The sequence below is a fragment of the Scyliorhinus canicula genome, chromosome 17 (assembly GCF_902713615.1).
Source record: "Scyliorhinus canicula chromosome 17, sScyCan1.1, whole genome shotgun sequence".
Classification (NCBI taxonomy): Eukaryota; Metazoa; Chordata; class Chondrichthyes; order Carcharhiniformes; family Scyliorhinidae; genus Scyliorhinus; species Scyliorhinus canicula.
Window position 1 is genome coordinate 59409313 of NC_052162.1, and position 27504 is coordinate 59436816.

Consider the following 27504-nt stretch of genomic DNA (forward strand, 5'->3'; position numbering starts at 1 on the left):
CAAAGTATGTTTGAAGATGCATTAAAAAAAGAAACTCGATATCTGTCAAAATGAACTGTCAAAGGCAACTGTTAAACTGCCAAGGCAATTAAACCCATGTCCTTTAAATCTTTGAAGAAAATGTCTGGAGTGTTTTTTTAAAAAACTATTGGGCATGGTCTAATCCCCCTCTTTCTCCCCCCCCCCCCCCCCCCCCCCCCCCCCCCAAATCAGAGTTTGTTCTGGGCGGGATAGCGTCGGGAACGACCCCGCTATCTAACAGCACTCTGTCCTGCTGAAAGGGATAGGTATATACCGCAGGGCAAGAGTTATAGCTGGGGGAAAGGCAATTATGATGCCATAAGGCAAGACTTATGATGCATAGGTTGGGGAAGGAAACTGCAGGGGATGGCCACAATTGAAATGTGGAGCTTGTTCAAGGAACAGCTACTGCGTGTCCTTGATGAGTATGTACCTGTCAGGCAGGGAGGAAGTGTTTGAGTGAGGGAACCATGGTTTACTAAAGTAGTTGAATCACTTGTCGAGAGGAAGAAGGAGGCTTATGTAAAGATGAGACTTGACGGTTCAGTTAGGGCGCTCGAGAGTTGCGAGTTAGCTAGGAAGGAGCTAAGAAGGGCCAGGAGGGGACATGAGAAGTCTTTGGCAGGTAGGAATAAGGACAACACTAAAGCTTTCTATAGGTATGTCAGGAATAAAAGAATGACAAGGGTAAGAGTAGGGCCAGTCAAGGACAGTAGTGGGAAGTTGTGCGTGGAGTCTGAGGAGATAGGAGAGGTGCTAAATGAATATTTTTCGTCAGTATTCACGCAGGGAAATGACAACGTTGTCGAGGAGAATACTGAGTTACAGGCTACTAGACTGGAAGGGCTTGAGGTTCATAAGGAGGAGGTGTTAGCAATTCTGGAAAGTGTGAAAATAGATAAGTCCCCTGGGCCGGATGGTATTTATCCTAGGATCCTCTGGGAAGCTAGGGAGGAGATTGCTGAGCCTTTGGCTTTGATCTTTATGTCATCATTGTCTACAGGAATAGTGCCAGAAGACTGCAGGATAGCAAATGTTGTCCCCTTGTTCAAGAAGGGGAGTAGAGACAACCCCGGTAACTATAGACCAGTGAGCCTTACTTCTGTTGTGGGCAAAGTCTTGGAAAGGTTTATAAGAGATAGGATTTATAATCATCTAGAAAGGAATAATTTGATTAGGGATAGTGAACACGGTTTTGTGAAGGATAGGTCTTGCCTCACAAACCTTATCGAGTTCTTTGAGAAGGTGACCAAACAGGTGGACGAGGGTAAAGCAGTTGATGTGGTGTATATGGATTTCAGTAAAGCATTTGATAAGGTTCCCCACGGTAGGCTATTGCAGAAAATACGGAGGTATGGGATTCTGGGTGATTTAGCAATTTGGATCAGAAATTGGCTCGCTGTAAGAAGACAGAGGGTGGTGGGTGATGGAAAATGTTCAGCCTGGAATTCAGTTACTAGTGGTGTACCACAAGGATCTGTTTTGGGGCCACTGCTGTTTGTCATTTTTATAAATGACCTGGAGGAGGGCGTAGAAGGATGGGTGAGAAAATTTACAGATGACACTAAAGTCGGTGGAGTTGTGGACAGTGCGGAAGGATGTTGCAGGTTACAAAGGGGCATAGATAAGCTGCAGAGATGGGCTGAGAGGTGGCAAATGGAGTTTAATGCAGAAAAGTGTGAGGTGATTCAATTTGGAAGGAGTATCAGGAAGACAGAGTACTGGGCTAATGGTAGGATTCTTGGTAGTGTGGATGAGCAGAGAGATCTCGGTGTCCATGTACATAGATCCCTGAAAGTTGCTAACCAGGTTGATAGGGTTGTTAAGAAGGCGTACAGTGGAGTGTGTTAGCTTTTTTTGTCAGAGGAATTGAGTTTCGGAGCCATGAGGTCCTGTTGCAGCTGTACAAAACTCTGGTGCGGCCGCATTTGGAGTATTGCATGCAGTTCTGGTTGCCGCATTATAGTAAGGATGTGAAAGCATTGGAAAGGGTGCAGAGGAGATTTACCAGGATATTGCCTGGTATGGAGGGAAGATCTTCTGAGGAAAGTTTGAGGGACTTGAGGCTGTTTTCATTAGAGAGAAGAAGCTTAAGAGGTGACTTAATTGAGGCATACAAGATGATCAGAGGATTAGATAGGGTGGACATCAAGAGCCTTTTTCCTCGGATGGAAATGGCTAGCATGAGGGGACATAGCTTTAAATTGAGGGGAGATAGATATAGGACAGATGTCAGAGGTAGGTTCTTTACTCGGAGAGTAGTAAGGGCGTGGAATGCCCTGCCTGCAACACTAATGGACTCGCCAACATTATGGGCATTTAAATGGTCATTAGATAAACATATGGATGATAAGGGAATAATGTAGATGGGCTTTAGAGTAGTTTCACAGGTCGGCGCAACGTCGAGGGCCGAAGGGCATGTACTGCGCTGTAATGTTCTATGTCCCCCGATGCTGTGTCATTTCCTGCACTGAGAAACTCTGACAAGCAGAGCTCCTCAGTGTAGGAAGAGATTGGGATGTCATTTTTAAATGGCGCCTCGATCTCTCGACCCCCCCCCCCCCCCACACAACACCGAACCCCCCCCCCCCCAATGCCCCAACCCAAATACAAGGGAGTCCTCAGGCACTCTCGCACTCTACCTCACGCAGGCAGTACACCCCAGGGCCCAATCCCCATCATAGGAAAATGTCATGGCAGTGCCACTCTGGTAGTGCCAGGCTGGCACCCAGTTGGCACTGCCAGGGTACCGTAGTGGCACACCCAGCTCTGCAGCGTGCCGCCCTGTCCAGAGGCCGATCACCCAGGGGTTTCTGGTCACCTGGGAGCTGGAGTCTTTTAAGTATGACTCTAGCAAAGGTCTTTCCTGCGATGCTAAAGCATTATGGGTATATCCTGCAGGACAAACTCACAAATGCAGCAGTCCTCTCAAAGGCAGAGCTCCCAAATTTGTTAACATTCATCAAAAAGGCCATTATGTTAACTTGGGCACGTGCACAGGATGGACGTTGGCCACATACATAAGCTCTTTCCGTATGATGAGGTAGCCAAAGCCAGATGACCAGTAGGATTCCTGAAGATCTGCTTCAAGGATGCCTACAAGTGTGACCTGAAGGCCCTAAACACTGATGATTGCACCTGGGAGACACCAGCTGACAACAGAGGAGAATGGCGACACCCCCTGTGGGCTAGTGTGTGCACCACCACTATGACCAGTGGCCACAGCGGCTTGGCAACAGGCGCCAACACTGAAACCAACAACCCACAACTTCACCCAGTAGCTTCATATGTGGCATTTGTGGCAGAACCTGTCTCTCAAAGATTGGCCTCTTCAACCATCAGCAAAGCCGCACCATATGAGCTGAATTTGATTCCTGCATGTCTGTCATCTTTTATAGATGAAAGAATGTCGTTTATGACTGCTTGCCTCCTGTACATTTTGATATCTGTAAGTGGCAAGCAGATAAATTGGATGGCAGGAATTTTTGACAAAATTGCAGAATTGTTAATTATTTGATAAAACATAGGCAGCTTTGCCTAACTTGTTGTACCTTGTAGGCCTCACCTCATCAATGCTAATGCCATGAGGTAAATGAAGGAACACAAATGCTTTTGAAGATGGCTCACCCTACATTCCTGTACCAGCCTCCCCGAACAGGCGCCGGAATGTGGCGACTAAGGGCTTTTCACAGTAACTTCATTTGAAGCTTACTTGTGACAATAAGCGATTTTCATTTTCATAGAATTATTGTTTTGATAGGCAGCTCCTGAAGTCTCTGCTCTATCAGTGGCAATTGGAAATACTGTGTTTGGCAAAGGTAGATACCGTTTTCTCTAGATACACAATGCAGAGCATTGAGCCCTGCCATACAGATGAAAATGTAATATTGACAGCCATTGAGCAAGCTTTAAGAGGCAGAAAGTGAAAGTCATGCACCGTGACTTTCAATTAATTGCACAGTTCATTAACAAATAATCCACAGCGCCAGCAGCCGAGGACATTTGGAAACCACCTGTTTTTAGTGTGGTTCGCTGTTAGCAAGCACAGGTTAAAATGCTGTTTAGAGCTAGCCCTTCATGAGAAGTTTCTGTAAAGATTGGGGGCTGCTTGATGTATATTAAGTGGTCAGAAACATGCAACATGACTGAATTCAAAGTGCTAACATTCACCTGCGCGTGAAAATTGGAAATTGCTTTGAAGTGTCCATATCTAGCACTTATATTAGTCTGAAAAGCTGTGCAAATTGATAGTGAACTGAACAAACATAGAAAAACAAGTTTATTTTTCCCTCATTCAGTTCCTACTTATCTAGCTCTGTTTGCTTTTTTCACTGATAAACTTAAGTGTTGGGCAATGGTGACCCACACAAACCAGTGTGTAGCCCATGTGTTTTCTGAAAAGCTTATCTCTGATGGCTTAATAGCTGCCTTAGTCATGCTTTGATAGCATGTTGCTCAATTATTAAAGACCAATTTGATTTCAACAACAAATTCTGATTTACAGAAACAGTTCAAGTGTAATTTGAAGGGCAGCTGAGGCCAACCTCCATTGGACACCACTTGAGGCTGATCTGTTGCTGGGAGTTGATTCAACACCTACCAACACTAAAATAATTTTCTCTCTAATTACCTGTCTCTCTCAAAGGCATGGCAGTTCCACAGAATCAGTAGCACTTGAATATGTCATGGACAGTACTTTGACAGAATGATCAGTGAGTTGATCTTATTGAAACATAAAGTTCCGAGGGAGTTTGATAGATGTTGAGAGATGGGGGAATCTAGAACTAGGGGCCTCCCATTTAATATGGTGATAAAGAGGACTTTCTTCTCCCAAAGGGAAATCCTTGTAATTCTGTAACTACGAGAGCAGCTGGGGGCTGGGCCATTGAATATAGTCAAAGCTAAGTTATACAGGGGAGTTAAGGATTATGATGGGCAGACAGGAGAGTGGGGTTAATGCAACAATCGGACCTGCTATGATCTTATTAAATGTGGAGCATGTTCAAGGACCCTGCGCCTTGCCGCTATTTCTTTTGTTCTTATGAATGTTGATAGGCTATTCAAAAAAGATTATACCAAAGCTTCACGTGATCTTATTGTCTTCACGTGTATTTTCTTGTTGAAAATCAGTGGAAAACATCAAAGTACAAAAAAAACTATTTCTTAATAATTGTACCACCATCAAAATAATGGAAATCAACCAACTCAACTTATACCAGGAATCAAACATTGGACCTTCCTGCTCTATATGATTAACACTGCATAGTGAATAGGCTTCAGGGAAGCCCAGGATAAGCTACAGCAGTGACTTTCAAAGGAATTGACAGCATGGCACATTCAATGCACTGCAACACAGAATTTGTGTCCATTCCATGGAACGCCAGGCACTGGGAGGAAAGAATAATTAGACTTGCTCCTTCACTTTGGGACCATGCTGACACCACAAATTAGTCAGAAATCAATATTACAAGCAGTGTTCCCTCTGAGTTGTGCAGCCATGCAGCAGCCAGCATACACAAGTCAACCCCTTATTAACACCCTTTATTATTGCACTGCCCTTGTATCACAAAACAAAATTGGAAGGTCTATTGATTGCAAGAGGAACTAAACTATTATTTTTGGTGTAAGAATGTTTTGAAATTACACCATCTGATGAACAATTATCATGTTAGATCTCTGGCTATGCAGATGAATGGTAAAAATCACATGGCATAATTCAGAGATAAATAACATGTTCTAGTTTTCTGTTCAAAAACATTTCACCCTCCACCAGCATCACCAAAACAGATCAATCCGTGACTTTTATTTTGTTGGAGATTCAAGGTTTAGGGTTTGTTCAGGGAAGGTTTTTAATTACTTGGCTCCTTCTAGTACTCATCCAGAACACAGGAAAGTACTGTTCACATGTATTTTTAAATTAACATTTTGAACAATATTTTCCTGTTTTACCCTGCCACAGGTTCCTTAGATTCAGTCGGGAAAGTAGACAAATAGATGGGAGACTGCTCCAGAGTAACTAAATTCTATTAACTGTCGTGGTGGCCTGCTGATTGATAGGTTGCCCAAACTCTGGTTGGATGAATCATGCTTGATATGTAGCTTTTGATCGTATGGCATTTGGTCACGTAACAACTAATCATATTATGTCTGATAACACGCAGCTTTCCCACAGTTTGTACAAGTTATACTTTTACCTTCTAATGATTGGGCCTCCTGTAATTGAGTGTCTTGGCTTGCAGCATAGCACTAGCAGTTGTCATGCGAGAAGTTAAGAGAACTGGGAGGTTGCCCATGAGCAGACAAAGGAAGTATACAAGCACAGCATTCTACCTTTCTAGTATATTGTTAGTAACGTTATTTGGGAGGGAGTTCATCCACTATTGCTGGATACTTCCAGACATCCAATCAAGAAGGCAGAAAACCCGAATGTTAACACTCGCTCTCTCCAAAAGATAATTATTTTCAGCATAGAAATAATTCTAATTTAATGCTTCTGGTTCAGCTTCTCGAGCACCTGGTTTGCACAGTTAGCACCCTATTGCTTCTCAATAAGTACATTATATTTAAATAAACTAAGCATTTTATTAAGATATTACCTAAATAGCTCCCCAGTGGGAGGAGGAGGAGGGGATTCTTAATTTGTACAGAGTATTCATAGAATCCTACAGTCCAAAAGGAGGCCATTCAGCTCATTAAGTCGACACCGACCCTTTGAAAGAACAACTAAGGGGCAATTTTTGCATGGTCAATCCACCTAACCTGCACATCTTTGGACTGTCGGAGGAAACCAGAGCACCCGGAGGAAACCTATGCAGACACAGGAAGAATATGCAAATTCCACACAGTCGCCCAAGGCCCGTTTTGAACCCGGGTCCCTGGCATCGAGGCAGCAATGCTAACCATTGTGCCACCATGCTCCCCAAAATATTGATCAGATTTCCCCAAGTTTGGACTTCGAGTTATAGGATCAGGTTGTATAAACTTAGTTTATATTTCCTTGAGCTTAGGAGTTTGAAGGACGATTTCATTGAGGTGTTTAGAATAACAGGAAAAAACATAACTGTGACCAATATTAAAACAAACTGCTATAGGATTATGCTACAGATGAAAACATGTTCTCAGTTTTGAGTGCAACATAGATCGACGGACGTGATCGTAAATATCTCCATGGCTATAACTTCTTTCCAAGTTGAGAAAAACAAGATAGTGTATAAATAAACCCCGAGGATAGGGAAAGTTAGAAAGTCCTGGCGGGAACTGGATCAGCATAATAGGGAAGAAAGCATGAAGGCGCAAATCATTTACTCTTCTTCTGAATGATGAGGACCAGTGCCCATGAGATTCATCTTCCCTTCCCAGAAACCCTTAGGACAATTGGGAATCATCACAACTTTAAGAATGATGCAATAATTTGTGGAGAGAGAGGTGGGGTGGGAGTGGGGAGAAGCAACTTTAAAAGGAAATTAATTGAAGCAGAAAAATGTTACAAGCACTTACCTAAAAGATGAAGGGGCGTAAGAAGAGGGTCATGTGGAGCATAATCTGTACCAATCGGCCAAAATGGTCTATTTCTGTGCTATATATTTTGTATACAATGACAACTGCTACCCCCAAAGTGCAAATGGCTATTATTTTGGAATTTCCTTGTGTTCTGTTCACCAGTACGGCCGAACCTTCAGATTGATGATCAGAGGGCAGAACTCGTGCAGGGGTCAGGACTTTCCAATTCCCCCTCTTCCCCCCTCACCGGGATGTCACTGGCCAATGGACCTTGGCTGGCCTGCCACCACAGGGATGGAAAATCCTGGCCATGGGCTGTCAGATTTTGGCAAGGACATGAACATCATCAGGATGTTTGAAGTAAAGCCTGATCTAATCATTTCCATTTGCCTACAAGGAGTCCCTTATTAGCAATCTACCTGGTGTACCCTGACGCTTCTCCTCAATCCCTTCTAATCTTAGAACACATGGGTGGTGAATCTGGGGCGTGTATTTGTGCTGCAATCTACTTATTCAGTGAGCCACTGAAGTAGCCAGAAATGTCATTTGGTTTCAAGTCGCTGTACTGCCGTTTGTTGCTATGCTCTTGTGTTTCATCCAAGAACTTGGACTCTACCCTGTAGTTACTAATATCAAACAGAGTTTCTTTTTGCTTGAAGCTTCGTGGTATTTATTGAACAATGACGATCAATTAATAAAGGAAATAATTGAAGGGGCATTTTTTTTTCAACAAAAAAGCAAATATTTGAAGTCTAAGTGCCTCTGCATTTCCTTCTCTCAGCTTTGTTATTCCTACTATGATAAAAGATGTGCTAATATTTGGACCACACCTTGGTGCAAAAAGCAATTCAGTCTGGTATATTCTATTTATCATATATTTGTTGACTTGGGCAGAACCTATTTTAACTCATTATGTGAGCCTGATGTGTTGGCTCTTTAACTGGGAGGCAGAGACACCAGATAGATTTTCTTGCCATTGTTCTGTTGTCAGGAGTTTCTACCTCGTGATGCTTAGAAGGAAGCACAAACAAATGTGAAGAATGTGTAAAAATCTACTTATTTGAAGGGAGATCAATAGCCTTTCCAAGCTGAAAATACAAGGGTTTATATTCATGATTTTCGAGAGAGTGTGATGCAACAAAGTGGCAGTGCATGAGGTGATGAGAAACTGTCACTCATTTTAAAACTCAGAATATCATCACCCTATTGCTATCTTTTAAAATATTTTGTTTAAACAGTGAGTGAGAATAATATTCTCAGGAGTTTTGATTTAAAGGCTGTGTCAAGCTTGTCCTTGAGAGTAGGCATTATTAGTGATTGAGAGTGTTGCACAGGTTTACATTGTCCAGCAGTTAGGGTGTACACATGGATGAGTCCGATAGCCCTTTCCCTCCCTTCTTTTCATATGTTAGTATAGTAATATTTCAAGTTAATGCAGCTCCCCCATATTACAATTGATAAACATTTATTATCCATATAATGAATTGGCACATAAGTATTTAACAGGTTTGTGATCTGATGTAACAAAAAAAGCCACAAACCAATAGCAAGTAGTAATTCACTTCTCAAAGGTTTACACAAATCCAAACTTTTGCAGTTATTTCTACAGCATGTTGTTTTCTAATTATCCGTAGATACAAGTTGGTGCCAGCAAAATTACAAATATTGCACCCTTGTTTAAAAAAGTGCCATGAAATAAAAAGGGCTGGCAGCTTGGATACACAGGTGGCTGAGTGTTAGGAAACAAAGTGGTGCTGAACAGATGTGCTTTGAACTGGAGACCCATATACAGTCAGGTTTCTGAGAGGTTGGTATTAGGCCACAGCTTTTCTTGATGTCTTAATGACCTAAGAGTGGGTATACAGTGCACAATTTCAAAATTTCCAAATGACATTAAAGTTGAAAGTATAGTGAACTGTGAGAAAGATAGTGGTAGACTCCCAAGAAACCGTGGTGAGAGTGGTGAAATGTGGAAGATGAAATTTAATGCAGAGAAGTGTGAAACATTTTTGTGGGAAGAATTAGGACAGTTGTTTAAAATAAAGAGCATAATTATAAAGGGGCACAGGAGCAGAGAGACTGGGGGCGGGGAGTTGTACACAAGTCCTTGATGTTAGCCAGGAAAGTTAAGCAAGAGGTTAAAAAGGCAAATGGCTCGAGGGCTTGCAATACAAAAGCAAGAAATTTACATGAACCTATATGAAACATTAACTCAGCCTTGATTGAAGAATGTGTCCAATTTGCTGGACACCACATTTTAAGAAGGATGTTAATGAAACATTTTGGAGATAGAGTAGATCTCCAAACCTAGACCTAGAGTAGGTCTTATGGGAATGGTGCCAGGGATGGGTTATATGGATAGAATGGGGAAGTTGGGATTGTTCTCCTGAGAAGAGGTGTGAAAGGCACTGCATTATGAAATGAAATGAAAATCACTTATTGTCACGAGTAGGCTTCAATGAAGTTACTGTGAAAAGCCCCTAGTCGCCACATTCCGGCGCCTGTCCGGGGAGGCTGGTACGGGAATCGAACCGTGCTGCTGGCCTGCTTGGTCTGCTTTAAAAGCCAGCGATTTAGCCTGGTGAGCTAAACCAGCCCCATTAATGAATGTCGTTTTTGTGTTAATGCTTACAAAAACAGAGCAAATTTTTGGAAGGACAACATTTTTAAAAGCTAAAGGTGCTGGTTCAATTTTAAATAACTTCCAGGGACACCATAACTACAACAAAATCTTAGAATCATAGAATGGTTACAGCACAGAAGGAGGCCATTCGCCCATTGTTGTCCTTCCCACAATTGCCCTGTTTTTGTAAGCATTAACACAAAAAAGGACATTCATTTCTGCAGTGCCTTTCACATCTTGAGACAAGACAATTTTTTTAATATTCATTTACGGGATGTGGGCCAGGCCAGCATTTATTGTTTATCCCTAACTGTCCTCCATTTCAGAGGGCATTTGAGAGTCATGATGTATAGGCCAGACTAGGTGAGGATGGCAGATTTCCTTCGCGAAAGGCCACTGGTGAACGGGTTTTAAGAATAATGATTTTGTGGTCATCATTAGACCATTAATTTAAGATTTTTTTTAAAATTGAATTCCAATTTCACCATTTGCCGTGGCAAAATTTGAATCCTAATCCCTGGCCCTGGCTCTCTGGGTTACTAGTCTAGTGACAATACCAGTGCACTAATACCACTGCGCCACTGCCTCCCCATAAAATGAAGTAGTTCTGATTGTGTCGTCCCTGCTGTATTGTGCGAAACACAATATCCAATTTGCGCACAATCAGGTCCCACAAACAGCAATAAAATAAAGACCAGAATTTGTTTTAATGGTGTTGATTGTGAGATGTGTATTAACCAGGGCACCAGGAGAAATTCTTCTGCACTGCGTTGAAACAGTGCCATGAGATCTTTTACATTCCTCAGAGAGAATAAACATAGCCTTGGTTTAAAGACTAAACTGACAGATGACACCTCTAACAGTACAGCACTGGAGTGTCCGCCTAGGTTCTGTGTTGGGTCCTGAACCTACAACCTTCTGACTCGGGCAAGAGTGCTGCAGCTGACACCTAGTGACACTTAGTGAGGTATGGTTCCATGGGCACCTAAACAAGCTGAGGTTTGAACTGAGGACTTTCTAGTCAGTTTGGCAGTGTGCTTTTACCTAGTAGGTCACTGATGAATTTGATATCTTTGATATCTTTCTAGTCTGATGATTTTCTGTTTTCGCCCCATAGGACAGTAAGTGAACTAAATTACCCAGCTATCGCTTAATTTGTTAATCCAACTCCATCTCCTGTTCCAATGTAGAATACAACTGTGTATACATTACAGTCTTATCAGTACACGGAATCTCAAAAGCTCTTATTTTCATCCACATAATTATGTGCACTTTGTTATAATTTTCCTGTCCGGTAGCTTACCTGGCAACACTGAGAAAGCATTGTTATATTATTAGAAATGTAAACTAACTCTAGACGTACATTTTGGTGCACTCTCATCCAACGTCAGTGGACTGGCATTAGGCCATGGCATTTTGGTGAAATTTGATTGTGTTTAAACCTGCGTGAATTATGTCTGCCAACTCAAGCAATGGAACAGCTAGACTGTATTTTGTATATAGGGCAAACAAAATTTGAATGCAAATCCTTCCCCCAAGTTACATCCAAAATATTTAAGTATCTGTTCCTTGTGAACAATAGATTCCACTTTCATGGAGCGGGACTATCTGGTCCTGCCATTCTCAGGGCTGCAAATTCCTACCCGAGGTCAACGGACCTTTCAACGGTGTGTCAAATTGTCCGTCCCGCCCAGAGACAGGCTGGACCAGAAAATATACCCCCATGATTTTTGCTAAATTTGCTGATCTCAGCCCAGACAGCATGGAGCCTCAACATTTGTTTGCAATATCCTTTAGTTAGGGAAAGGGAATCATTGCCTAGCAATCTCCTGTTTGACCACTGCATAATAACTCCTAGTGACAGCACATACTCGTGAGAGTTGGAGAAAAATAGGATTAGGCTCCGCTGTACATACCAGAAAGGCTGCCAGTACTGGCTCGTGAGACTCAAATAGTACCCTGTCCTTTTCAGGCTCTAAGAGTTAGTATCAGTTTCTTCTTCTGTGAGTGATCGTGAAATACTGGACAGGATTTTGAGATGCAGGGTCCTTCCACCAGTTGGAAAATCAGCAGGAACTCGTCACTTCCCAGGTGGAGGCCCAACGCAATTAAATACCTCTTAGGTTTTCCATGTAATTAAATGCTCAATGAGGTGTAGATCCAACCCTGCAAGAGCTGGGCCAACAACTCTCCATTGCTGGTAGTGCCACTGGGAGCAGTGGCCACTGCCAGTAATAGACTGAGGCCCAGCTCAGGAGTAACACAGTTGAGTGAGAGCAAGTTGCGGATCGTGGAAAGGGGATCGCTCGGGAGGGATATTGGAGAGAAGGACAGGGTTGTGGTTTACCCCGACTATTTCAAGCACTGAATGAGGGCCCACCCACTCGAGCACTGGTGGTGCAAGCTGCATATAAACAACACCATGTACGTCAAGGACATTGCAGTTCCTGTGTGATAAAAGACTGGTGGTGGTTTATTGGTATTTACACTGGATTAGTAATCCAGAAACCCAAGGCCTTATTGGGGACTTGGGTTCGAATGTCACCATGGCAACAAGAAAACACATCTGGTTAAATTAAAATTTGTTGTAACCCCAATGGAGGTCCCATGACCTCCCTGGAATATGAATTTCCCCTTTAGCCGGGGGGGGGGGGGGGGTGTTTGTCGGACTCCACTTTAAGGGACCGGGCTGCCCCTCTGCAAGAAAAGCCCCAGCTGTACAAAATTCCCGGCCTAGGTGCAGGTCGGGAAAGAAGCCCTTAGGGGAGTATTAGGTTTGTGTAGAAATAAACGTTCGACTATCGTCTGTCTATGTGTTCTACTTATCGCGGATTCAACAAAAGTCTAATGATGACCATGATCAACTATCATAACAACCCATGTGGTTTAGTAATGTCCTTTTAGGGAAATAAATCTGCCATCCTTACCCAGTCTGGCCTATTACATGTGATTCCAGACCCACAGCAATGTGGTTGACTCTTAAAATGCCCTCTGCAATGGCCTGGCGAGCCACTGGGTTCAAGGGAAATTGGGGATGAACAATAAATCCAGGCCCAATGCCGTACACGTGCCATGAAAGAATGTTTTAAAAATATCCATTGATAGTAATGGTCAATCATTAGCTCCACCACCATGTGACATGTTACAATTCTGATCCTTGAGGAGTGATATTGGCCATTTCATAAGTTCATAAGATACAGAAGCAGAATTAGGCCATTCGGCCCATAGAGTTTGCTCCACCATTCTATCATGGCTGATATGTTCCTCATCTGCTCCCGACAGTGTTACAGACCAAGAGCTGGATTGCGAAATCAGTCAGAGCATCTCCTCTGTAGCACACATGACCTAGGAGCAGGGATAGGCCATTTATCCTCGCGAGCCTATCATCCTCAATGTGATCATGGCTGATCCCATCCTGGCATCAACTCCCAACATCCTGCCTGTTTTCCACAACCCTTCAACCCATTGCCAATTAAAAATCTGTCTAACTCCTCTGTAAATTTACTCACTGTCCCAGCATCCACCACACTCTGGGTAGAGAATTCCACAGATTCACAACCCTTTGGGAGAAGTAGTTTTTCCTCAAATCTGTTTTAAATTAGCTACCTCTTATTCTAAGACTATGACCTCTCGTTCTAGAATGCCTCACAAGAGGAAGCATCAGCTCCACGTCTACTTTATCCATACCTTTTCACATCTTGTACACCTCAATTTGATCTCCCCTCATTCTTCTAAATTCTAAAGAGTATCGGCCTAAACTGTTCAATCTCTCCTCCTGCAACAAACCCATCATCTCTGGAATCAATCTAGTGAACCTCCTCTGAACTGCCTCCAATGCCACTACATCTTTCCTCAATTAAGAGGACCAAAACTGTGCACAGTACTCCAGGTACGGTCTTACCAATGCCTTGTATAGTTGCAACAACACTTCCTTACCTTTTATACTCCATTCCTTTTGCTATAAATGGCAACATTCTATTTGCTTTCTTTGTTATCTGCTGCACCTGCATGCTCGTTTTCTGTGATACAGGCACAAGGACACCCAGATCCCTCTGCATCGAAGCAACCCGAAGTCTCTCCCCATTTATACAATAAGTTGCCTTTCCATTTTTGATCCAAGTGGACCAAATTATCAAATTTAGGCTTCTATTTCTAAAACCATCTTTTAAAAGAAGGAAATATAACACTTTTATTATATGAACATAGAATCAATTTTAACTCCCTCTGCTCAGTGGGATTGAGATAATAGCCTATGAAAAATTATCTTACTGCCCCATTCCTGCCCTTTGCAATTTTCCTGAGTGCCTCTTCATGAGTTAACTAGGCAACCATCTCTTTCAGACATTATAATATATTAATCAAGATCCTATGGCAATAGGGCCTTGAGACAATTTTGAAGTACCAATGAGCCATGCATATTTCACTATTGACATTCAGCAGTGAACCAGTGGCCAAAGGCAAGCCAATAAATAAAATGTGTGGAGCCAGGAGGAGCCTGAACAGCACTCCGTGTTCATCGTTAAATGTTGAAATTAGGCCTAGCCCTCAAAATAGTTTGGGCCAATCAGCAGGATCTACTGGCAGACTTTCAGCTTTTGTCTTTAGATAATTAGAAAAAGTCTCAATAACTGGGTTGAGTGCAAATATCATGGGAATTCACTTAGTAATGTTTCAGATTTAGGTGTATGGTTATTTACTTCGGATTATGGATATTTTAAAGTACTCTTGACCACTTTATTTACATCTATTTGTTTCAATTACAGGTGAGAAACCATACAAGTGTACATGGGATGCTTGTGATTGGCGTTTTGCCCGTTCCGATGAACTCACAAGACACTACAGAAAGCACACAGGAGCAAAACCCTTCAAATGTATTGCCTGCGGTCGTTGCTTTTCACGTTCGGATCATTTGGCTCTCCACATGAAGAGACACCAGAACTAAGCCAATACCTGTCGCCCAGACAACGAGTGTGACTGATTTCTAAAATGTACAGATGAACAAAGTACTGCCATTATATACACGCGAACACACATACACCCACAGGAGATAAATAGCTTCATATCTTTGAGAAGATATATTGTTGGGAGAAAATCAGTTGCTTTACTGGAAACCAATTCAGCAAAGCTTTTAATTTGCAAAAAGGATAAAATTTGTGTTATTTATTTTTTTATTTCCTGGAAAAGGATCTGTTATCCCAAGCCTGAAATATTATTTTAGAAACTGTTATAATGTTAAGGAAACAAATTACTGATCAGCAATAAATTGATATTCATTCATCACAAAATAATCTTGGAATTTAATTAGCTGACTGCCATGCTTAAATGGTCATATAATTAAGGAACAAGGCAGCACCTAGTGCTACATTATAGCTTGGAAATGACTGAAAGCTTGACAAACAATTAACCCATTCTGATCTATTCCTCTCCATATTGATTAACGGAAGGTTAACTTGTTTATTTTTTTAAAATTAGCATCTAGTGAGAGAGGAATATAATATGTACACATTAAGGAATTTGGTCAACCATTCTGCTCTCCCTCTAAAATGAGCCTTAATTGATGGGAACACAATTTGGAGATCAGTCCTACAGGATTGTAGCCATATCTGTGGCCTCCAATCTCAGCACTAGGAGCACAGGATTACTGGATTTATCCTTGTGGATTAATGAACTTTGTGTGTATACATTAAATCTTCTTACTGTAACATCATTCACAGTCATTTCTTAGTTTATATTGGGAAAACAATGCTTTAAGGCTGCATGGGAAGATAGGTAGAATCAAATACCATTAAGAAATTCAAAAGAAAGGCACTTCATCTTAATCTGTAGCACTAATAGTACCTAACATGGTAAAACCTACAACAAGTGCAGCACGAGCTGATTCAGGAATGCTTCTCATTCCAATTGTGCATTGAATCAACATGGTTGAACAGCTGTCAACATCATCCAGACACTATAGTACATCCTACAGCTCTTAATTCCATACTTTCTCTTTGAAGAAACAAAAGTAAATGTTGTTCTCCAACAATGATCAACAATTGTGAGCAATTATGTTAAAACTTGAGAAAAATGAAATTTAATCCTTAATTAAAACTAACTGAATATTACCTGTATTTTGTGCCAAGAACTCCTGTTTAAAATATACTGTTACTCTTTTTATTATCTTGGTGTAATATGAATTGCTAAATATTGATTGCATCGACAAGGGGCATTTGAATGTAGACAAGTTGCCTTAAAATACTAGTTTCAGGTATTGAACATTGTGAGGAAGAATTTTGTTTTAGAAAGTATTGGATATAATGCTTGGTGGGGGAAACAAATGCGACAACTACTCATGGTCATTGTCTATCCAAATTATTGTAATTGGTGAATACCAACATCGTGTATCCAACCATTGACTGCTGGCTATTCTTAAGGTTATCAATTTCAAATAATTTAGATGGCCTGATTAAGCATTGCTGGCCAGATTAAGCATTGTCCCCACTATATTTATACCCTAATTCAGCTAGTTTCCATAAACACTGGTGTCTGAGGCTTTAACGAGAGATTAAACTGATCTTCATCCTGATTAAGAAATTTAGTAACAACAAAAGTTAAGTGTATGTCCCGCATGCAATCTCAACATTTCTTAAAACTGTTATAATGGATATTCTCGCTTATATTGCTGATGTTCTTGTGAACATGTATCGTTGTATGTCTCTGCACTTCACTTAACGATTGTTTTGCAAAATTAATGGAAGAAAATTGGTATTTATCTGTACATGCATACAATTTGAAACAATATCAAATGGCAACAGGTCAGTAATTTGAAAAATGAACTATTAATGTGCTCGAATCACAGTGCGTGAAGGGACACACACACATGATTATGGTTATAAGTGTAAGCATATGAACATACTGCAGTCACCAACGTTTAATGAGACTTCCCAGGAACTAGGTTAATCAGATTCAATCTGGGGGCACTTCACAGCTATAATGCTGAATGAAGCATTTAGGAAATTAGCTACACACATTTTGGTGTTTGACATGCTAATAGCAAACAGACCAGTTTTCAATGGTTTTCCCACCCTCAACACCCACCTCTCCCCAAGGCGCCCCATAATTTGAGCAAAACCCTTTTACACCATAAATTCACCCCAACCTTTTACATGGGACTAAGAGTCATCCCACCCAACCTGTTCCACCATTCTGGAGTCACCTGAAGAAGAAGCTACACTCCAAAAGCTAGTGATTCCAAATAAGTCTGTTGGAATTTAACCTGGTGTTGTAAGACTTTTTACTGTGACCATTCAATTGGATCATGACTGATCTAAAAGTATCTCAACTCTATTTACTCACACTTGTTTCACATTTCCTGTTAAATTTTCATTTGGATGTTATGAATGTTCAAATTGTAAAAGACCGAAGATCAGTCCTACCCAACAATGACATTCACGGGCAGCGCGGTGGCTCAGTGGGTTGGCCCTGCTGCCTCGCGGCGCTGAGATCCCGGGTTCGGTCCCAGCTCTGGGTCGCTGTCCGGGTGGAGTTCACGCATTCTCCTCGTGTCTGCCTGGGTTTCGCCCCCACGGCCCGAGGATGTGCAGGGTAGGTGGATTGGCCACACTAAATTGTCCCTTAATTGGAAAACAATTGGGTACTCTAAATTTAAAAAAAAGATTTTAAAAAAAACAATGACATTCACAAATCTACTGGAGAAAATTTGACCAATTTGAATGATTGATTTACCATGGGGAGAGGTGATTCAGTAGATAAGACAAGTCAAGCAATTAACAACATTGACAATAGCAATTGTTGGTCCACATTTTTGGACTATCCACAGTGTCAATCAAGGAGGTACTATGGATAAGATGGTCTAACACTGTGAAGGAGAATAAGGGGATAAAAAATCCCCTAAACCACTTGAAAAATTGCAAAAAATTCATTTTTTGGGATATATGTAATCAGCCAAGTAAATCCACGTTAATTAAGATGTTATGCAAGGAGCATGTAGCATGATCAACCTTGATGGAAGATTCGGTGTGGGGTTATGAACTATTGGATGAAAGGTATACACTAAACTTGTGGCTCATAACGTTTTCAATGATACGTTAGTTTTCTATCAAGCTCCCTAAGAAACATTGGTATGTAAATATTGGGATATTTAGTAATGTATATAATTTTTATATGTTGTGAAAGTAATGTTTATATTCAGAACAAAGGGGAAGAAAATGGTGGTAGTTTTGCTTTGGTTTGTTTTAAATGTATCACTTATTTTTATAATGTAGTGTTTCACAAATTTGAAGAAAAAAATCAAAAATATGAATGTTTTTAAACAACAATCTTCCAATATACAGTGATTTCAGATTTTGTTAAGCTGTACTGTATAATAAAAGAAAATGAACAAAATAAAAATGTTGTTTATAGATGAAACATTTGATTCATTTTCTTGGACTTCTAATTTATTCCAATTGTATATCATTTAGAATCATAAAATCGCTACAGTACAGAAGGAGGCCATTCAGCCTATTGAGCCTGCACCAACCCTCTTACCTAGGTCCACACCCCCAAGTTCAGTAACCCTACCCAAGGGTAGTTTAGTATAGCCAATCCACCTAACATCTTTGAACTGTGGAGGAAACCGGAGTACCCGGACGAAACCCACGCAGACACGGGAGAAAGTACAAATTCTACATAGTCACCCAAGGTTGGAATTGGACCCGGATCCCTGGCACTGTGAGGCAGCAGTGATAACCACTGTGTCATCATCCCACCCCTTTTTAAAAAAAGACAATCCCACTTTGTCATAGAATCCAAACAGTCCCATCAAGTCTGCACTGACCCTCTAAAAGACGACCCTACCTAAGCCCAATCCCCAGTTAGTTTTTAATTAAGCTAAGAAGGTAGGTGGCCTGCAGCAAAGAACTTAAGGACCACAAAAAATGGTTCCGCAGTACTATTGCTAGAATGTTGTCAGGCCCATAACCTTGGCTGTATCCAGTACCTTCAACCGTTTCTTGTTATCGCACGGAGTGAATTAAATTGGCTGGCATTTGTGATATCGGGGAACCTCGGGGGATAGGCCAAGATGGATCATCCATGTTGGCTTTGGCTGAAGATGGTTACAAATGCTTTTGTCTTGTTCTTTGCATTGGAATGCTGGGCTTCCCTATCAGTGAGGATGGGAATATTTATGGAGCTCCTCGGTTAGCTGTTTAATTGTCTGCCATCATGGAATGTGGCAAGACCAGTGCGTTTTGATCTATTCATTGATTTATAGGATTACTTTGCCTCATCACATATATGCTACAGAATAGAAGCAGCATGTAGTCCTGTGTTCTAACTTTCCCAAATCTGCACCTTACTTTTTGATATGTCAGGTGTTCCTCCTGTGCTCCTCACTGAAACCAAAGTTGATCCAGGCTTGATGATGGAATCATAGAATGGTGACAGCACAGAAGGAGGCACTCCAGCTGTTGTGTCGGGACCATTTCTCTGTCCGAGCAACTCAACTAGTCCCATTACCCAGGCTTTTTCTCAGATTCCTGCATTTTTTTTTCTTCAGATAATTGTCCAATTCTCTTGGCACACAGCCAGGCCTGTCCACTCTCTGCATATGAAAGATTTTCTTCATGTCACCCCTTTTACCAATTACCTTAAATCTGTGCCCTCTCATTCTTGATCCATCTACCAATGGATCAACTCTGTCCAGACTCTTCATGGTTTTGAGCATCACTATTACATTTCCTTTCAACCTGCTCTTCTCCAAGGAGGACAGTCCCACACTTCTCCAACCCATCCACATAACTGACGTTTCTCATCCCTGGAACCATTCTTGTGAAGGATTCCTGATGTTAATGATCTGGTGATATTGCAGGACAACTGATGGCAAAGCAAAGGAACAAAAACTGGCATGAAGGTTTTTTTTAAAGTTTAAATTGTTTCTGGGCAAAATCAACTATGGAAAGAGCATTTCAAATAACTGATGAACCTACATTTCAAAGAGTGGGCCTTTTAAAGGCCTGACCCACTGCAGTTTTATCCAGTGTCTGGTTCCGCTCTCTGCTCTACAGACTCAGCATGCCTATGTGCCACAAAATGCACATCCTTTCAGTCCATGACTGGATCAAAACTCTGATAATCTCAGGAGCCATTGTAATCCGAACTGAGCCTCGTTAAACAGGTTATTGCTGAGTGGTATTCACTGGTGTAGTGGCAAATCATGAGGTTCAGCAGCTCTAAGAAAATGAGTTGGCCATATAAATATTACGCTGTATTAATCATTTGAGTCCCCCTAAATTAGTAAACTCTGCATTTTAAGTGAAAAGTATTAGTGCTGGTAGGAGGTATGCATTTTATTTTGAATCACTGGCCTTTCGTATAGCTGGAATTTCATTATTGTGGTGATCCACCACTCTGTAAATATGTGTGTGCCTGTATTAGGGGATGTACAGCAGTACCTGTATTACAGGTTTGTCGGTAGCCCCTGCCGGCTAGCTCCGCCCACAGGGAGCAGTATAAATATTCATGAGTTCTCCTGAGCTGCCATTCTACCAGCCGCAGTCGAAGGATAAACATCTCACAGTAATAAAGCCTCTCTTGTACCGATTCGAGTCTTTGTGTGCAATTGATAGCGCATCAATTTATTACCGTGCGATGTTTATCCTTCGACTGCAGCTGGTAGAATCCGCAATCGCCAAATGCCAGAAGAGACTTTAATCACTGGCTGGCTTACTTCGAGGCCTACATCACCTCAGCGGACCTGCACCGTCGGAAGCTCAGAAAATTCAACTCCTCTACTCAAGGTTGAGCTCCAGCGTGTTCCCGCTGATACAGGCTGCACCGGACTACGCACGCGCCATGGAACTTCTCAAAGAAAATTACGTCCAGCCGACGAACACTCTGTTTGCGAGGCATGTACTCGCCACTCGCGTCCAGCTACCAGGTGAGTCGATTGAGGACTTCTGGCGGGCCCTTATCCCTCTAGTATGGGACTGCGGATGCCATGCCATCACGGCCACGGAACATTCCAATCTCCTCATGCGAGATGCATTTGTGACAGGGATTGCGTCGGACCCCATCCGGCAATGACTGCTGGAAGGGGCCGCGCTCGATCTAGCGGTGACAAAGACTTTAGCACGCTCTGTGGCTGTTGGGTTGCGTAACGTACAGTCCTACCCTGCTCGCCACGCGGCCCACCCATCCTACCCCGCAATAGACCCCCCCGACTGGGGCTGCTTCCGCGCAATATGCCTGTGCTGCCCGCCACACCGCACACCCTGCGGCCAGCAGAAGCACCCCCGCAAGCGCTGCCCGACCCACAGGACCTGTAAATCCTGTGGCAAGAAAGGCCACTTTGCAGCGGTGTGTCAGGCTCACGCAGTTGCCGCTATCGTGCCCGACCTCTTCCCCCTTTCCTCAGCCGATTGCGCAATGGGCGCCGCCGTCCGCTGCTCCCATGTGCGACCTGTGGGTGCCACCATCTTCTCCCCAGGTCCACGTTCGGCCCGTGGGCGCCGCCATCTTGCGCCGCTCCCGCAATGTGCACTCCATGATCACCGCCATCTTGCCCCGCCCCCACCGTGCGCTGCATGGGTGCCACCATCTTGCCCCGCCCCACAACGTGCGCTCCATGGTCGCCGCCATCTTGCCCCGCCCCACAACATGCGCTCCATGGTCGCCGCCATCTTGCCCCGCCCCCACAACGTGCGCTGCATGGGCGCCACCATCTTCTCCCCCGCAGGTACTTCGGATGGCGTTATTTTGTCCTCCTCTCGGGACTGGACCACGGGATCCGGGTCGCTCCCGCTCCTCGTCGGACTCTTCGGACAATCGCCCGCTACTCGCCTCCATGACGCTCGACCAATCCCGTCCTCACAACCTGGCTACCGCTTCAACGACGGTGCTCATCAACGGTCACGCGACCTACTGCCTTCTTGACTCCGGGAGCACAGATAGCTTCATCCATCCGGACACGGTAAGGCGCTGCTACCTCGCGGTCCATCCCGCCAACCAGCGGACCTCGCTGGCCTCCGGATCCCACTCTGTCCCGATCTGGGGTTTCTGTATGGTCAACCTCACCGTACAAGGCGTTGAATTCAGTGGTTTCCACCTGTACGTTCTCCCCAACCTCTGTGCTTCACTTTTACTGAGCCTGGATTTCCAATGTAACCTCCAGAGCCTTACTTCTACCGGACTGACCGCGCGCGCCTAGTGAAAGCGTCCCGCCCCTTTGAATGCCTCAGCGTGGATTTCAAAGGGCCCATCCCCTCCACCGACCGCAACACCTATATCCTTAGTGTGGTCGATGAATTCTCTAGGTTCCCCTTCGCCATCCCACGCCCGGATATGACGTCTGCCACCGTCATCATGGCCCTCGATTCCATATTCGCACTGTTCGGTTTCCCCGACTACATCCACAGTGACAGGGGATCCTCATTCATGAGCGATGAGCTGCGTCAGTTCCTGCTCAGCAGGGGTATCGCCTCCAGTAGGACGACCAGCTATAATCTCTGGGAAAACGGGCAGGTAGAGAGGGTGAACGGGACGGTTTGGAGGGCCGTCCAGCTGGCCCTACGGTCCAGGAACGTCCCAGCCGCTCGCTGGCAGCAGGTCCTCCCTGATGCACTCCACTCCATTCGGTCACTGCTGTGCACCGCTACTAACAACACACCCCATGAACGTGTTTTTACCTTCTCTAGGAAGTCTACATCCGGGGTGTCCCTCCCCTCTGCAAATAAGTCACGAATTATGTGTATAGTTCCACGTCACCCCCACCGGACTCATTCTTAACATGGGTTGAATGTGGTGATCCACCACTGTGTAAATATGTGTGTGCCTGTATTAGGGGATGTACAGCAGTACCTGTATTACAGGTTTGTCGGTAGCCCCTGTCGGCTAGCTCCGCCCACAGGGAGAAGTATAAATATTCATGAGTTCTCCTGAGCTGCCATTCTACCAGCTGCAGTCGAAGGATAAACATCTCACGGTAATAAAGCCTCTCTTGTACCGATTCGAGTCTTTGTGTGCAATTGATAGCGCATCAATTATGCAACAGTTTAATTATTAAATTACAGAAAGCTTTACTTACATATGACTTGGTGATGGTATATTGAGGGATCACTGCTTTTCTTGATTTATATTAATCTAGACTTGGGCAGAATTTCAAAATTTGCAGATGATGCAAGACTTGGAAGCATCTTGAACTGTGAAGAGGATGGCGATAGACGTAAAGAGGATCGAGACAGGCTGGCTGAATTTAATGTACGGAAGTGTTAAATGATATATTTTAGAAGAACGAGCAGAGGTGACATAAATAAAAAGGGTAAAATTCAAAGGAAATGCAGGAGCAGAGGGACCTGGGTGGTTTGGTGAATTAATCATTGAAGGTGGCAGGGCACGTTGGGAAAGCAAATAATAAATTATACTGAATCCTGGGTTTTATAAACAGGGTCAGAGACAAAAGCAAATAAGTTCTGGACCTTCATAAAACACTGAGCCTCAACGGGAAGAATGTGAAGGTTTTAGAAAGGGTGCAGAAAAGAATTACAAGAATGGTTCCGAGGATAACTTGAGCAATGTGGATAGATTGGCGAAGCAGGGACTGTTCTCCTCGGAAGGTTGAGGGGAGAGTTGTTAGACATGTTCAAAATCGTGAAGGAGCTGGACAGAATAAGTGGGGTAAACTGTTCCCACCGGCAAAAGGTCGATAACCCTTAAGATGATTAACAAAAGAATCAGGGGCGACATGAGGAAAACAACCTCTTTTTGCAACAAGTGGTTTGGACCTGGAATGCGCAGCCTGAGCAGGTGGCAGAGATGGATTCAATTGCAATGTTCAAAAGGCAACAGGGTAATTATCTGAAGGGAATATTTTACAGGGCTGCATGGAAAAGAAGGAGAATTGGGACTAGCTGAGATGCTGTTGCAGAGAACCGACACAGAGGCAACATGCTGAATGGCCTCCTTTGCTGTAACCATTCTATGATTGTGGTATATTAGGGATGGTTTAGCTCAGTGGGCCAGACAGCTCGTTTGTGATGCAGAATAAGGCCAGTAGTGCGTGTTCAATTCCCGTACCAGCTTACCCGAACAGGTGCCGGAATGTGGCGACTAGGGGCTTTTCACAGTAACCATACTTGAAATGAAAAAATGAAATGAAAATCGCTTATTGTCACAAGTAGGCTTGAAATGAAGTTACTGTGAAAAGCCCCTAGTCGCCACATTCCGGCGCCTGTTCGGGGAGGCTGGTACGGGAATTGAACCGTGCTGTTGGCCTGCCTTGGGCTGCTTTCAAAGCCAGCAATTTAGCCCTGTGCTAAACCAGCCCCTTGTGACAGTAAAAGGTTATTATTATTATTATATTCTAGAAGGGGAGGAGGCTTGAGTGGAACATAAACAAACTAGTGAGCCTATTGGCAGTAATGCAGGGAGAAACTAGCCTGTGACTGGATGAACATCTTTACAGCATTTCTCAAATATAAGTCAGTAAAATGTCCCACATTTTTGGCGGGCCACCTTGAGCTGGACAAGCCTGATTTAAATAGAAGGCGCAGGAGCAGCGCTCCGGCAGCACTACATCCCTGGATGCAGAGTTTGATGGACAAGTTGCCGCCATTTTTGTGGGCAGCACGGTAGCATAGTGGTTAGAACAATTGCTTCACAGCTCCATCGTCCCAGGTTCGATTCCCGGCTGGATCACTGTCTGTGCGGAGCCTGCTTGTTCTCGCCATGTCTGCATGGGTTCCTTCGGTTTCCTCCCACAGTCCAAAGATGTGTGGGTTAGGTGGATTGGCCATGCTAAATTGCCCTTAGTGTCCAAAACAAAGGTTAAGTGGGGGATATGGGGATAGGGTAGATAGGTGGGATTGAATGGGGTGCTCTTTGTAAGGGCCAGGGCAGACTCGATGGGCCGAATGGCCTTCTGCTCTGTAAATACTATGATTCTATAATGATTCTACGATTTTAAACAATTCTTCAAGGAGATCTTCAGAGTTCAGCAATTTCTCTCCGAATACTAGCCCTTCGAAAGTTGAAAAAGCAGGACTTGAGGGGCGGGGTGGCCGGGGATGGTTTTCAGCCATCTGGACACGGTGATTTTGCAGATGTTTTGCCTGAATGCATTTGGAGCTGGCTTCAAAAAAGGCACTGAGATTTGTTCAACAGTTCCTCCATTGCCTAGTACCCGGAGTTCAACCCTCATCCTGTTCTCACTGGCTACCCTACGGCCAATGCACTTTCCAAGAATGGAGGAAACGAGCATCAATCACCAACAGGGCTGTTGATTTTTTTTTTGATCACGTTTGCCCGCGGTTGGGGCAAATTGTAGCACCCACATGGTAAGGCATCCTGGGAGCTAACTTCATTGCAAGGTACATTCTGTATGTATTCATGAGCTCCATGTTTAAAAATCGCCAGCATTACTATGTCACTTGTTAATTTGATGCAATATAGCAAAGTGGCAATTAATATTCAGAACCAACTAAACTGAATTTGTTCATCATAGCCTGTAACGTCCGAGTATCAGTGGAAAGCCACGGCCCGCCAATTCAGGAAGACAAATGTACGCACTTACCAGTGTAAAATCTGCTTGGGGACTCCTGCTCAATTCTCCACCCATCCCCACCTCCCCACCCCCCCCTCTAAAATGGCATTGATAAATCCCAGCCCAAGTGTTATCAGGTCTGTAGGATTTTCTACATTCTGTGTACTAAACAGCTTCTTATGCTTGGAGTCGCCCTGTGGCTTCTCCTGCTACATTGCCATAACTTTAACAGAAGTCCAAGATATCTATATCCATATTACACTTGATGACCCCCCTCTCCCTTCAACTTTTCCCATTCAAGATCCTCTTTCCTTCATGTCTCCTGACGACAATTGCCTAACTTAAATTATTTTCTATTGCTGACTCAATACTTCTTGCACGTTTCTTTGCCCCTTCTTGTTTTAATCGTAACTAGTCCTTCCTGTGTCATTTTTTTCTTATTCTGGAAGGATTCCCAGTTATTTATGAAGGTAGCACTGTTATTTTCATACAATGCTGCCAACTGCTTGTTTATCTCAATTCCTTTGATGAACAAACCTTTTCTCTAAAATGCCGAACCAACTCTAATCACAGAAGAGTTACAGCTCGAAAAACCACTGAACTGACAATAAAGGTTTCCGCAGGATATCCCAAGTGCTTCACGGCAAACAGAGCATTTTTGAAGTGCAGCTATTTATCAAGTAAGCAAATGTAACAGTGAGCTTAGTAAATCCCCAAAAGAACAATGTGATAAAAGAAAAGGGCAAAGGGTGGAATTTTCCGTTTGAGGGACTAAGTGCGGTGATGTATGGGGAACCTCAGCATGATTCCTGTTGGGCGGTGGGGCAGATTCTCGCAGCAGATCATATGCTTTTCAGCTCAGTATTTATACATCGGCGAGGAGCTCATCAAACCTCTTGGCAGAGCCAACACTGGTTCATCCGTCCCACCATTACCTCATGGGGTGGAGCCATATTGAAATGGTGCCCACACACACACACACACACACACACTCTCTCTATCCACAGGCCAGGTGTCAGCTGTAAGTCTCAGCATGTCGTCCAAATGTGTGAAACCATCTGCGCCACGTTTTAGCGAGACCTCCCGAAGGACACTCCTCCAGGACAGGTGGGAGGGCCTCATTCCGAGAGATGGGAACTGGAGGCCCACAGACATGACCAGGCCGGCCTGAGAGGAGGTCACCAAGGAGACCAGCACCTGTAACCACCAAAGAAGGACCGCCCTGCAGTGCCAGAAAAGGATGAATGACCCGATCTGCAATGCCAGGGTAAGTGGGCCTTTTCCTCACCCCAAACTCTCACTCTCATACAGGCATCAGATAGTCTAAGGGTTAGAGCCTATATGGCTTTCACACACTACCAGCAGATAGAATATTAGCACTGAATGTCTGCTAACCACCCTAACATCGCATCTCATGTAAGATCCTGCACAAACAATGTTTTCAGCCCTTACTGGATAAGACTCAGCACACACAGCAGGCACGTATGCTTCTTCATATATGGTGCTGACAGTCAATCCATCTGTCATTATCAAGGACAAGATATCCCATAACAACAGGGAGATTCCAGACGGGAGGGGGCTGCGTTGTGAACACCCAGCCCCGATGAGGAGCAGGCAGTTGACTGAGAGGAATGGATTGTCTCTGCATGGAAGGCAAGTTTGGCCACCCTCAACAAGCCAGTGAAATGAAAATGAAAATCGCTTATTGTCACAAGTAGGCTTCAATGAAGTTACTGTGAAAAGCCCCTAGTCGCCACATTCCGGCGCCTGTTCGGGGAGGCTGGTACGGGAATTGAACCGTGCTGCTGGCCTGCTTTAAAAGCCAGTGATTTAGCTGAGT

The 27504-nt window shown here is 43.6% G+C and overlaps 1 protein-coding gene across 1 annotated transcript in view; it reads left to right on the forward strand.

Annotated features, from left to right (window-relative positions):
• The window catches only part of klf5l (Kruppel-like factor 5 like), a 70583-nt gene extending 52030 nt beyond the window's left edge, over positions 1–18553 (forward strand). The window contains exon 5 of the mRNA XM_038775309.1: positions 14908–18553. Coding sequence (XP_038631237.1) covers positions 14908–15086 — 179 coding nt within the window. The 3' untranslated portion in view covers positions 15087–18553. The remainder of the gene's footprint in view (positions 1–14907) is intronic.
• Positions 18554–27504: the final 8951 nt, after the last annotated feature.